Genomic DNA, 13068 nt, shown 5'->3' with positions numbered 1-13068 from the left:
ATGAAAAGTCCTTTATTTACTGATTTAGGGTGATCGTTAAGATAGCGAAGTGTTACCATTTGTAACAAAAAAGAGGGATAAAATATTACATATATGCCTATCTGCTTGTGTATATATACAGATATGTATATCCCTGAGAAGATAACTAAGAGACTGGTAACTATATCCTGGGAAGTGAACTAAATTGCTATAGTGCACAGTGGAAGTATTTCTTTTTACACTTTAAAACTATGTGACTCTATTACCTGTTCAGAACATTAATTGTATTAACATTTGGAGAAAAAAAAAGAAACATGCAAAGAAAGGCTGACCTTTGGGCTCGGTAGATGTATTTAGAGTTTCCCGTGAGCCGGTATAGCAGCAGGAAGACATAGGCACTGCCAGCTACCCCGTGGCAAATCCCTGGCCCCTTCTTTAGCAGGCCCTTCTGCCATGTGAGTTCCCCACACCGGATACATGTGTCCAGGTACTGTGGTTTCTTGGAAACCAGATAAGCTTTTGCAAACAGATAGGCAATTCCTGTGAAAACATCAAAGACATTAGAGGTGATTTTCAGGGCTTAATACTATAGAGCGGAACTTCTCAAACTCTAAGAGGCTCACAAATCACCAATGTATTGGTAAGATATCCACTCTAATCTAGTAGGTCTGAGGTGGGCCCAGAGACACTGCATTTCTAACGACGGCCCTTCTGGGGACCACATTTTGAGTAGCAAGGCTATAGGATCTTCTCCAAGGGAGTCTTACTTTACCTGCGAGATTTAGTTTACGTTGTTTGAATTGTATGGTGATACTGGCCCTGAGAGCAAGAGTAACAAGTATCTAGATTGATAAAATCCATAATTTACAAATGGGTTAATATTTAATGACACATACCCTGGTAAGCATTATGCATATCTGGCTTTTTGGAATGGCTAAATGTTTACACAGTTTGCCCATTCCCCCACGGATGTTCAGAATTTGTAATGTTAAAGTACTTATAACTACACACCTTTTCTTAAGAGCCAAACTGGGAGTCCTTCCAAAAACAACAATGATCCCAAGTGACCTGGCCAAGACTCTGGCTTCAGCTGTGAAGTGAGGCCCTCCCCACTTGATTGTTCCAAGGAAAGACACGTTCCTTCAAAACTCCTCAGCCAAGGCAATCTCAATTACACAGGCAGGAATGGAAACAAGAGAAGTGACAGCTATTAATAGAAACAATTTCCCCCACGTTCCAGGTGCTCATATTCAGAGAGGAGATTAATAACACAAGATCACTCTCTCTCCTGCCTCGCCTACCCTTCTCGTATAGAAAGTGGGAAAGACTGGAATTTAGTAGATATTTTGACTAGCTCGTCCATCAGGGTTATCTCTGCCTTTCTCTTTGACTAGCCTATTTTACAACTGTGTAAAGACAGAAATTACCTTGTAGAAAACTGACATTAATGTAAATAATACCTGTCTCTAGAAACTCATATTCTGTCCGGTAGACGCTGCATTGGCTTCCCTCAGTCTTCGTGGAAGCAGCTAGTTTCTGCATCTATTAAGTAAATTCATGTCAGCGTTCCTAATAGCCTAGAAATATGTCCACTCTTTGGATTTTCCTTTGAACCAGTTGTAATACCTTTGTGGTTCCCTCATTAATTTATGAGTTAAAATTGTTGACATATGTTTATGTCTGTATGAGAGTCATGATTTTATTCTCTTTTAAAAATGTATCCTTTAACACTCCCTATGACGAACACTTAACAATGGGCTCTCCTCAGCCAGTGCTTTCCAGTCAACCACTGACAATGGTCACCTATGGCACTGTCCTCCTTCAGTTTTAGGAAGAAAGTGTCATTCCCACAAAGAATGATTTTTAAAAGAATTGAACTTAGTTAATTACACACTCATTCATTCACTGTATCCATTCATTTGAAAGTGCCCATTGATGATCTGCTGTATGCACAGCCCTAGGCAGGGCCAGCTTCATGGGCATGTGACCTGTACAGCCTCACAAAGGGCCTCCAGAAGGGCCCCACCCTGGATTGAATGCTCTGTTGTTGCCATCTTGAAATTCTTAATCATTTTTCAAAAAGGGGTCTGCATGTTTATTTTGTACTGGGTCCCCCAAATTATGTTGCCACTTCTGGCCCTGGGGTGATATACAATAAATGCTAAACACGATTCCTGCCCTTCAGGAAGGCACTGTCTAGAAAGGGAGAGAAAAATATGTACTTTTGACTGATACATAATAAGACATGTAGTTCATGATGCTGTTGGGACATAAAATGAATGGCTCTGAAAATAATACTAGAGGGATCAGAAAAGTGGAAGTTCCCTGAGGGGAGACAGTCAGGGGAAGCTTTGATGGAAGTAAGGCCTTCTTCAGGACTGTGTAGGATGCATAGGAAACTGCAGGCCTGAGGAGATGGAGAGAGAGCATTCCAGGCATCAAATCAGCAAGGGCAAAGTTTCTAAGCCACAATAAACAAGTCACATGAAGACCAGTGGGGCAGTGTTCTAAGCAACAGGACCATGGGCTGGAAGGGTAGATTGGGCTCATATTTTGGATGATTTTACAAGTCCAGTTGGGCAGCTTGGACTGTATTCGTGGGCAGTAGGGAACCAGTGGGAGTGTTTTGTTGTGAATTGGTTGGTTTATATTTTTAATGATGTGATTAGTATTATAGACAAAATGCCCCACTGTGGGGTCAACCAAGACTGAAAGAAGGGCAATAGGGTAGCTATGAGCTGATCGTGTCAGCAGAAAGATGGCAAAGAGGCTAATGAAAGAGACAGCTCACAGGATGGGTGGCTATTTAGATATTAATTGAGCACCCACTATATACCAGGACAGTAGTAGGTGCTAAGGTTTTTAAAAGCCCCTGCCAGGGCTTCTCTGGTGGCGCAGTGGTTAAGAATCCTCCTGCCAATGCAGGGGACACGGGTTTGAGCCCTGGTCCGGGAAGATCCCACATGCCGCGGAGCAACTAAGCCCGTGCGCCACAACTACTGAGCCTGCGCTCTAGAGCCTGCGAGCCACAACTGCTGAAGCCTGCACTCTAGAGCCCATGAGCCACAACTACTGAAGCCCGCGTGCCTAGAGCCCGTGCTCCGCAGCAAGAGAAGCCACCGCAATGAGAAGCCCGCACAACGCAACGAAGAGTAGCCTCCGCTCACCGCAACTAGAGAAAGCCCGCGCGCAGCAACGAAGACCCAACGCAGCCAAAAATTAAATAAATGAATAAATAAATAAATTTATAAAAAAAAAAAAGAGAAGCAGATGGTTTAAAAAATAAATAAATAAATAAAAGCCCCTGCCTTCATTAGTCTTTACAACCTAACTGGGGCATTCATTAGGCTACGTGAGGGGACAGAGGGGCGTTGAGGAAGCACAGAGGAAGGCTCCTAACCGACACTTGGAGGTAGGAAAGGCCCACTGGTGAAATGACACCATCTAACCTGGGTACCAAAGGAGGAGGAGGAACAGGCCAGGTGAACCGGAAGCCCTTGGTGCTCTATCGGATCCCTTTACTTTACTGGCAGGTGCCCCATCCCCCAGCGGCTGTGAGTTGACTGCTGACAAAGCTCACTGCTGCCCTCTTCTTGGGAGATATGGCCTCAGCCAAAGGGGCGGCTATGCTATGCACCTCCCCCAGCAGGTTTTGGCCAATGATTGGCTGCCTCAAGACAGAGCAACTCTGTGGGGTCATCTGTGCCTCTTAGCTTCCCCCCCACTCAGAATCCAGGTGAAGCTGCTCTCCAGGTGAGACACAGAGAGCCCTTTGCCACCCAGCTCCTACTCTGTCCTCCTGCCACTTCTCCCCCAGCCACTCATTTTAGTAAGGGCCTTCATGCCCTCCATGAAGCGTTTACTTCAGTGAAACCAAACCACCCCACAGTTCCCCTTCCTTCACCATGTGGTTCCATGCCTCTGACTGACTTTTCTTGGAACAAACTAAGAAAGGTGGGAACCTTTCTTAGTCTAACTTATCTCAGGCATCACCTCCTCCAGGAAGCCTTCCCGGAACCTGGAGGAGGACCAGAAATCCCTCCTTTGAGCTCCCATCACTCCTTATACAAACCTTAGCACTCACACAGTATCATATTAAAATTACCTGTTTTTTAATATAATTTTTAAATTGAAATATAGTTGATTTGTAATATTATATTCGTTTCAGGTGTACCGGATAGTGATTCAGTATTTTTACTGACTAAACTCCATTAAAAGTTATTACAAGATGACTATAATTCCCTGTGCTATACAATATATCCTTGTTGCTTATCTATTTTATACATAGTAGTGTGTATTTCTTAATCTCCTACCCCCATCTTGCCCCTCCTCCCTTCCTTCTCCCCACTGGTACCCACTAGTTTGTTTTCTATACCTGTAAGTCTGTTGAAATTACTTGTTTTCATGGCTGCCGCCCCTAGTATTGTGCCAGCTACCCAAGGGCAGGTACTCTGTCTTGTTCATTTTTGCTCCCCGATCTGTGGCATGGTGTTTGACACATGGCAAGGCCTCCACAAATGTCTGCTGACCCTATAATGTCCCATTTCTCACCCCAGCGCAGGCCGATGCTGAAGCGGAGGTGAAAGATGTGGAAGGAAGACGGGTTGAGATGGTCTAATTGCTAAACCAGGCCGTTAGCCCCAGGCAGCTTAATGGGTATTGATCCTATGGTTCTGGCCAGAGACAAAGGGCCTCTTCCTGCAGCCTGGATCATGGAATGGTACATGGACAGGACCTTGAAAAACTTCTACACCTATTGTCTCCTTACCTAACCTAATGAAATCCACAATAAGGTGGCTTAATCTAAAAGGAAAGGACGTTGGATTTCTTTGCTTTTGCTGGGAACGGTGTCATTTCATCCTGGGAACACTGATTATTGTGCTTTGACATGAAACCCGGAGGCAGCAATGATATATGTCTTTGTCAAATACAAATGGGAAAAGGAATTATTACTTAAGAAGTATGGTTTGAGAGGCTAAATCTTGGAAACATGTGATCCAGCAGAGCCTCGTGATAGCCAGACTTGGCACGTTTCGTTTCAACATCCTAGAGAATCAGCGCACAGGTCCATTCTGGGATCCGGAATTTGACCGAAGCACGCATTGTACGGTGTGTGCTACAAAGCTTAGTGACCAAAGACACCTGCACTGTACAAGTACTTACTGTTCTCTATTCAAAGTCACCTACCCAGGAGCCCTCATGAAATGATTTAAAAAAAATATAGCTACACCTGTGTTTCACCCAGAGTAAAGGAAATGCGCTGTCAGTGTGACCACAGTAATGATGTAACATAATGCGATCTAGAGTTTCTTTTAGCCACAGCATTTGTTTTAATGGTTTTGTAAATGACTTTTGCCCTGTACTGCAGAATCTTTAAGGCTAGGAAGGGGTCAGGTGAATCTGCCTGCTATACTTCGTTGTATTTAGTGAGAAAAACTCTACGCCGCACTGGGTATTTATAAATGTGGGTGTCTGCAAATCTTTTGGGCCATATCCCTCAGGAACGGTAAGGGTCCACAGGATTAAAGGGGTCTGTGGTGAAAAAAAGACTGAGTTTCACTGCTCCACCTCAATACACTCCTTTCACAGATGAACAAAGGCACAAAAGAAACAAAGTGGTTTTCTCAAGGTTACTTAGCTGGTTAGTGTTGGAACTACAATTAGAACCCAGAGTTATTAACTTAAGAGTCCAGAAGTATATTCACAGAGCATAAATGATAACTAAGGCTGTCACCTGTAGAGGTGGGTTGAAAGAAAGTCAACAGGAAACAATTATAGTATCATTGATGAAGATAAGGTATCATTGATGAAGTTCCACACTGTGGATTATTTCTGGCAGGTTTTTAATCACAGAATCAGTCTGCCGCCCCAAACCATCTGCACTGTTCATAAATCTACTCTCAAAAAATGTTCTCCTCACATAAGTGAGAAATATTTTTCTAGGTCATCTCTTGTTTTAGAATTTTTGGAGAGCTTACTGTTGCCAACTTCAGAGGCATCATGATGGTCTTTAACCTGCACTTATCAGATTTATAATCACTCTTGATGCTATTTTTAGCACATCTCTTAAAAGGAAGACCAATACCCTTGAGATGGAAGTGCCGGTTGGCAGACATAATGGACTCCATTTGGTTCTTTATTCATTTGTGAATTAGTTTATTTTTGGCAGTCCAGTGAATATGTGGATTGAATGATTTTGCCCTGCAACCTGCGTTTAATCTAACCAAGATACTGAACATGAATGATAAATGAGGATAAATAAAGTCCCCAAGGTGATGAATCCTATGCTGTACTATTATGGTCCATGATTTACAAAGACAGATGGGATGTGATGTACAGAGAGAATGGAATAACTGCCCTTCAAGAGCCCCACATCAATTACGTGACCCAGCCACTCATTTTAGTAAATTATCTTCCCACTCTTCACAGGGCTTTTACTATACATTGAATCCTTTCAAAATAGGCTGTATTTAATTTGGGACATCTCCAAAATTCAAGGATCCTGGGGTGCTTGGAGGATACCCAAAGGCCTTTGCTGAAAATGATTAAAGGGAATAGGAAATGGGAGTGTTGAGCGTAACATGAAGAGATATCATTTCCAGAATGGTAAATAACTGCTGTTTTTCTTCAGAAAGTTCAAAGCAAGAAAAAAGTGGGCTCAAATGATCACTGGTGGGAATTAGCCTGGACATAGTGCACAATGCCCTGGCGCTGGTACAAGCACACATGGGAGCCTTTGAAGTCCTTCCTTAAGTAAAAATGGCAGGCAGAGAAAATATGGCCAATGGACTAAGACTTCTATTATTCGTCACCTCAAACTGTACTGAAGAAAAAATGAAATTCCAGTTGGATTAAAGAACATTAATTAGGTAAGGCGGGGAAAGGAAGTAATAAAAATCAGGTAACAAATGAAAGAGAAATCAAATATATTTTAAAGCTGTACTCATGGCACTGAAGCATAGCCTTGAAAATTAAATACACTCCTAATCAAAAACGTGTGTGTTATTTTGGTATTTTAAGTCTCTCCTCTGGCCAATCAACCAAAATGCACTGTCTTTTTTGAATTGCCCCTTCTCTAAGGCCTAATTAGCAGTGTAATGGGATTGGAAAAAAAAAAAAAAAAAAAAAAAGGAAAAGATGGGGTCTGATAAGTTTCCAGGCTCGATTCCAGAGAGTTCACTGCAAATGGCTTCTCATTTCTCTAGACTTTTCATTAGGTGATAATGGAAACCCTCATTTGGAGAAGAATTACAGAACAGTCCATCTTCAACCTTAATGTGCGTACAAATCACCTAGGGATCTTGTTGAAGTGCAGATTCGGATTCAGTGGGGCTGGGGTGGGGCCTGAGATTCTGGATATCTAACAAACTGCCGTGCCACTAATCCAGGGACCGTGTTTTGAACTGCCAGGTTCCAGATCTGCACTGTCCCATGAAGTTACTACTGAGCGCTTGCAACGTGGCTAGTCTGTATCAGGATGGGATGTAAGTATAACAGAGACACGGGATTGCAAAGACTGGATATTTAAAAAATATGAAGTCACTCGATTTTTAAATTGGTTGCATGTTGAAATAATATTTGGCGTATATTGGGGTAGATCTATTATTAAAATTCATTTCACCTGTTTCTTTCTATGTTTTTAATAGGGCTACTAGAAAGTTAATTTCATATGTGGCTCGTATTATATTTTGTTGGGCAGCACTAGTTTAACTTGTATACAAATACTGTAGATAAAGATCATATAGTTTTTAAACACAGGATCATTTCTGGACATCCTTTACTGATGGAGACTTTCTTGGCTTTGAAAAGTTTCATCTTGACCTTTTCATCTCCCATGGTAATGGCATAAGATGAGAAATACCCTCACTTCTCAGAAAAGGCACCCGTCTTTGGCTAAGCCCAGTGAAAGGCAATGCTATCAGATAATAACATGAGTGAGACCTGGGGCGCCGTGGCACCAGTGCACCAGCTCGTTCTCCCTCTCGATGGCCTCGCCGAGCTCAGGTGGCCAGTTGCAGTTCTGTTCCTGCTCCATAAGGAAGTCCACGCTCTGCCACACCAGCTCCTGATCTGAGGGCTTAAGGTGCTCATGGTACGAAAGAAGCATCTGGAGGATGGACGACAGGCCATGAGCTGCTCCTATATAGACAAGCAAAGCATCATTAATTCACACAATTGGGAGGAGGACCAGTTTGAAGTCTGGGCGTTAAGTATTACAGATTGATGAAGGGGTTGGGGAAAGCCAGGCATTCTAGGCAAAAGGAACAGGCACAAAGGTTACAAAGGTATGAGAACACTTTGCCTGCTGGAGAATATGCTGGACAGAACCAGGGAAGGGAGAGATAAAGCTTGAGTTTGGAGAGGGAGGCAGGCAATCTACAAAGGGGCTTGCAAGTCATGCTTGCAAGGAGTGACGGGGAGCCACTGAAGGATTCAAAGGGGTAGTAACTAACTTTCACTTTACAAGCCTCATATCTCAAAAGTAGTCATTGTGATTCAGTAGTCTGTTATTAATCCACTAATGTTAAAAACTCGAAACTGTCAGTGGCTGAATCCTGCTTCCCTGTGCAGAGGTACTACTGGCAGTGAGCATATAAGCTGTTAAACTTTCAGCAAAATTAGGCCAGTGAATTCACAATTGAGAATAAAGGATTTTAGTCTTTAGTGAAAGTCATTGTTAAAATAGCTCCATTTCTTTTTTTTCCTTTTTCTTCTTTTTTGTTTTAACATCTTTATTGGAGTATAATTGCTTTACAATGTCATGTTAGTTTCTGCTGCATAACAAAGTGAATCAGATATATGTATACATATATCCCCATATCCCCTCCCTCTTGCGTCTCCCTCCCACCCAAATAGCTCCATTTCTGACAGGTAGACTCTGAAAACAAATATGAAATTGTGCTTTGTAGTATCCATCGACATTTGTTTTTAAATGGCCTTTTAAAGGGTTCCCACTGAAAGCAATAGTGATGACCTATGTCAAAAACAAAATCTTCCAGTCTTTAGCCAATGCTGCTGTTAGAGACTGCCTTCCTCCTCCAGGCCTTTGCCAACACCCTTACTCACCCAAGTATTCGGTTCCATAGTAAGAATACATCAGTGGGAATGGTTTCCTCTTTTTCATGGCATATTGCTTCCCGGAGTCCAGGATCGCCTGGCAAATTGATTTGATCTGTGCTGGGGTCAGCACCTGAGTAAGGAAAAGAAGCAGAGGTCAAGTCAGGATCTTCATTATTCCTCAGACACTGGATTTTCTTGCTTAAAAAGTCCATCAGCATACCCCCCCGTCCTTTTCCTATTTGTAAATAAGCTCAGCCCACCATACCTTTTTTTTAAAACCACTGATTCTCTCTTCGTTGTCAAGTTTATCTCCCCTCTTCAGAAAATTTGCAGTTCTGATGGGAAACACACACCTTTACTGCTATAGGTTTTTATAAATGGCAGAGACCACCTAACAGCTGTTATATCATTAATCTTTGTCACAAGAACAAGAAGTTGCTCAGGAAAGAATAAAGACTGGTCCTAAGCGACCACGCTTAGCAAAGCTGTTACTTCTGATGTATGGCGCGGGTCTGGCTCAGAGACAATGGGCCTTCAGTTTGTGTCATTTCGACTGTGCTTATAAAGCCACAATTCTATGACAAGCTGCTGCATGACAGACCCTCTGGAGCCTTTTGCAGTCCATGAAGGAAACCAAAGTCCAATAAGGACCAAGGCAAAAGAACTTTTACTATCAAAATGATGCTGAATAGAGAACAGCTAAAAGGCCGTCTCCCATATTTTATTCAGTCTAGGTACCGTAAGTTTTAGGGCTATACAGGTTAAAATGTTCTCAAGCCTACAAAGCATCATTGCATTTATCAGGGTTCTGCTCACGTTTGCAATGCTCTCTGTCTGCCACTCTGCCTCGGGGCACACTGGATGCTCCCTTTGGCACAGCACTTGTCACCTGTTGCGTTCTCTCTGTCTCTTTCTACTGGATGATCAGATGCAAAGACTGTGGTGTCTCATCATTTTGGTATCCTTGGTTCTTGACTCTGAGCCCAAGGGGGACTTTGGTAACTGATGAGCGAGTAAGTGCCAGGTGGACTGCCATGAAAAGCAGAGCCCCCTCTCTCCTCTTTTCTTTATTCACCCCCTCCCTCCCTCTTCCCCTTCTTTCCACAGTTATTTCTTAAGCCCTTACTATAAGCAGGAAAGCCTGTTCTAGACGCTGGAGACACAACAGTGAACAAGATGACAAGACCTTTACTCTCATGAAGCCAACCTTCCAAAAAGGCAGACCTACACAGGAAGAGTACTAGCCAGAGTAACCAAAAAAAGAAAAAATCACCTAAAGTTCAGCCTTGGCCTGACTGGATGAATCTGGGATCAAGGAACAATCTATTGGATTTTGGCCTTTCTCCGAAGACTCACACATCAAATTTTCCTACCTGATATCTGCCATTAGACTCATCCATTCCTTTTGAAATAACTAATGATTTCTTAAGTCATAACTTGCTCCTCTGATTTACACAACATTAGAAGGGCAAAATATAATCCAGGTTGTGGCCCCTTCAAATCTAGCATTTAATTTGGAAAAATAATCACATGAAGAGGAAGTTGTTCATTAATTAATTCTGCCAGTTAACATTACTGAGCTACTATTCCAGTGAGGCCCTCTAGTAGGTATTGTGGGGGAAACTCTAGAAAGCCTAGGATACATTTTTTTTCCTACAAGGAACTTACTATCCAGCACTGGAGATAGACATAGACAAAAGTCTACAATAGAGTGATTAAAGTTCATGAGCCCACCTCACACCGGTCAGAATGGCCATCATCAAAAAGTCTATGAATAATAAATGCTGGAGAGGGTGTGGAGAAAAGGAACCCTCTTGCACTGTTGGTGGGAATGTAAATTGATACAGCCACTATGGAGAATAGTATGGAGGTTCCTTAAAAAACTAAAAATAGTACTACCATACGACCCAGCAATCCCACTACTGGGCATATACCCTGAGAAAACCATAATTCCAAAAGAGTCATGTACCACAATGTTCATTGCAGCTCTATTTACAATAGCCAGGACATGGAAGCAACCTAAGTGTCCACCGACAGATGAATGAATAAAGAAGATGTGGCACATATACACAATGGAATATTAGTCACCCATAAAAAAGAATGAAATAATGCCATTTGCAGCAAGATGGATGGACCTAGAGATTATCACACTAAGTGAAGTAAGTCAGACAGAGAAAGACAAATATCATATGATATGACTTATATGTGGAATCTAAAAAAATGATATAAATGAGCTTATTTACAAAAGAGAAATAGACTCACTGACATAGAAAAAAACTTGTGGTTACCAAAGGGGAAAGGGGGGGAGGAATTAAATTGGGAATTTGGGATTAACAGATATATATTATTATATATAAAATAGATAAACAACAAAGACCTACTGTATAGCACAGGGAACTATATTCAATACCTTGTAATAACCTATAAGGGAAAAGAATCTGAAAAGGAATATATATATATATATATATATACATATATATATATATATACATATATATATGTAACTGAACCACTTTGCTGTACACTTGAAATACTGTAAATCCACTATACTTCAATTAAAAAACACTTTTTTAATTAAAAAAATAGTTCATGAACCCAGGCAGGGGTGGAAAGAAACAGTAATGCAGAATATTTAACACATCAGCTTCACTAAGACTTCATCTCCTCATTTTCCATCTGGTTGCTCAGAAACAATTACGTCATGGGTTCCAACTTAAGTTTCCCTTTTATTAGGTACCTATCTTTGCCTCTTGGGTTTACTCCTCCTTTCTGCCTAGAAATCCTAAAGACCCTATCTTCCCATGCCTTCCCACCATCATTTCAGGGCTCAGCCTCAGGTCTTTCCTTAGCTGGACGGCACATTTCTCCTAAATGATTTCCTCCTCTGCATCCATTCGAATTGTTACCAAAGTTTCATTTGCCACTGACAACATCTTACTCTCTCTGTACCTTTATCAGCACCAACTGATCTCACATTTAGTCTTACTCTATGTAATATCTTGCATCATCGGCCTCATATCAACCCCTCCATCCTGGCTTACTCTCAGAAACCTGCCAAGAGCCTCAAAGGGCATGAACTTAAGAGGAGTCTATCCTGGTCCCATCCCATAATTTCCTGGGAATATATCTGGCTCTTCACCTGAACTGAGGTCCTATATGCCACTATTGGTCTTGAATCCATGTGACAGAGGCAGTTTTTGTGATAGGAAAAGGCAACTGGATTTTCAGGGTACATACTCATTTGAATGACTAAAATTCTCCCTATTTGACTTCTGTGCTGATAATTGAAAACTGGATTATTCTTTCCTCAGCTGAACATTTATTCATGTCTGCTTTCTCTCCCCGCCCCACCTGCTTGTTTTTAACCCAGAAAAGGAAAATCAACTTTGGTTCTATGTGGTGCCCTCTTTCTTTTCATCCCTGATCCACAGCTCAGAATAGAGAATGAGTTTATAAAATATTTCAAAACTTCCCCGGTCATGCATCATGTCTGGGTGGTTTCCTCTTATCTCGCAGAAACACTGTGAAAAACAAAGAGAAACAGCGCTTGTCGGGCCAGATAAAGACCAGTTATGCGTGCAGTTCTTTATCGCTGGGAACAGACAAGACCTACCCTTGGTTTTATTGATCAGCAAATAAAAAGGGGAAAAACAGTGTACATGAAAAGTGTGCAGAGGAGAGCACTGAAGAAGAGGGTACTGGTCCCCGCCCAACACACAGTACGTTAGGAAGAAAGGAGATGAGATGCGGGGCAGGGGCTGCTTCGTGTTCTCTCATTTGTCTGCCCTCTCAGACATCCCTCCAGGCTGCACTCCCAGCACAGAGGAACACACGAGCGCACACACTTCCAAGAAGACGGCCTCCGTCTATGCTGCTGAAACACTCTGAGGCCTTGGGAATGAGGAAATGGCATTTCCACTGGGGAAAAAAGTGACTGGGGATGGCAGAGAGCGGCTCCCTGCGCATTAGGCCTTTATCAGAACAAACCCAAATTCCCTCTCCTGTATCTGTAGCACATAAGGCTATGCA

At 42.2% G+C, this 13068-nt stretch overlaps 1 protein-coding gene across 1 annotated transcript in view; it reads right to left on the bottom strand.

Moving 5' to 3' along the window:
• LANCL3 (LanC like family member 3) overlaps positions 1-13068 on the bottom strand; it is a 93425-nt gene that overhangs the window by 7298 nt on the left and 73059 nt on the right. The window contains exons 2-4 of the mRNA XM_068533622.1: positions 9046-9169; positions 7921-8118; positions 312-519 (exon numbers count right to left, since the gene is read on the bottom strand). Of these exons, the coding sequence (XP_068389723.1) occupies positions 312-519; positions 7921-8118; positions 9046-9169 (530 nt within the window). The remainder of the gene's footprint in view (positions 1-311; positions 520-7920; positions 8119-9045; positions 9170-13068) is intronic.

The sequence above is a fragment of the Eschrichtius robustus genome, chromosome X (genome assembly GCF_028021215.1).
Source record: "Eschrichtius robustus isolate mEscRob2 chromosome X, mEscRob2.pri, whole genome shotgun sequence".
Lineage (NCBI taxonomy): Eukaryota > Metazoa > Chordata > Mammalia > Artiodactyla > Eschrichtiidae > Eschrichtius > Eschrichtius robustus.
Note: the sequence above shows the minus strand (reverse complement) of the source record. Positions and strands in the feature narration are given on the sequence as shown.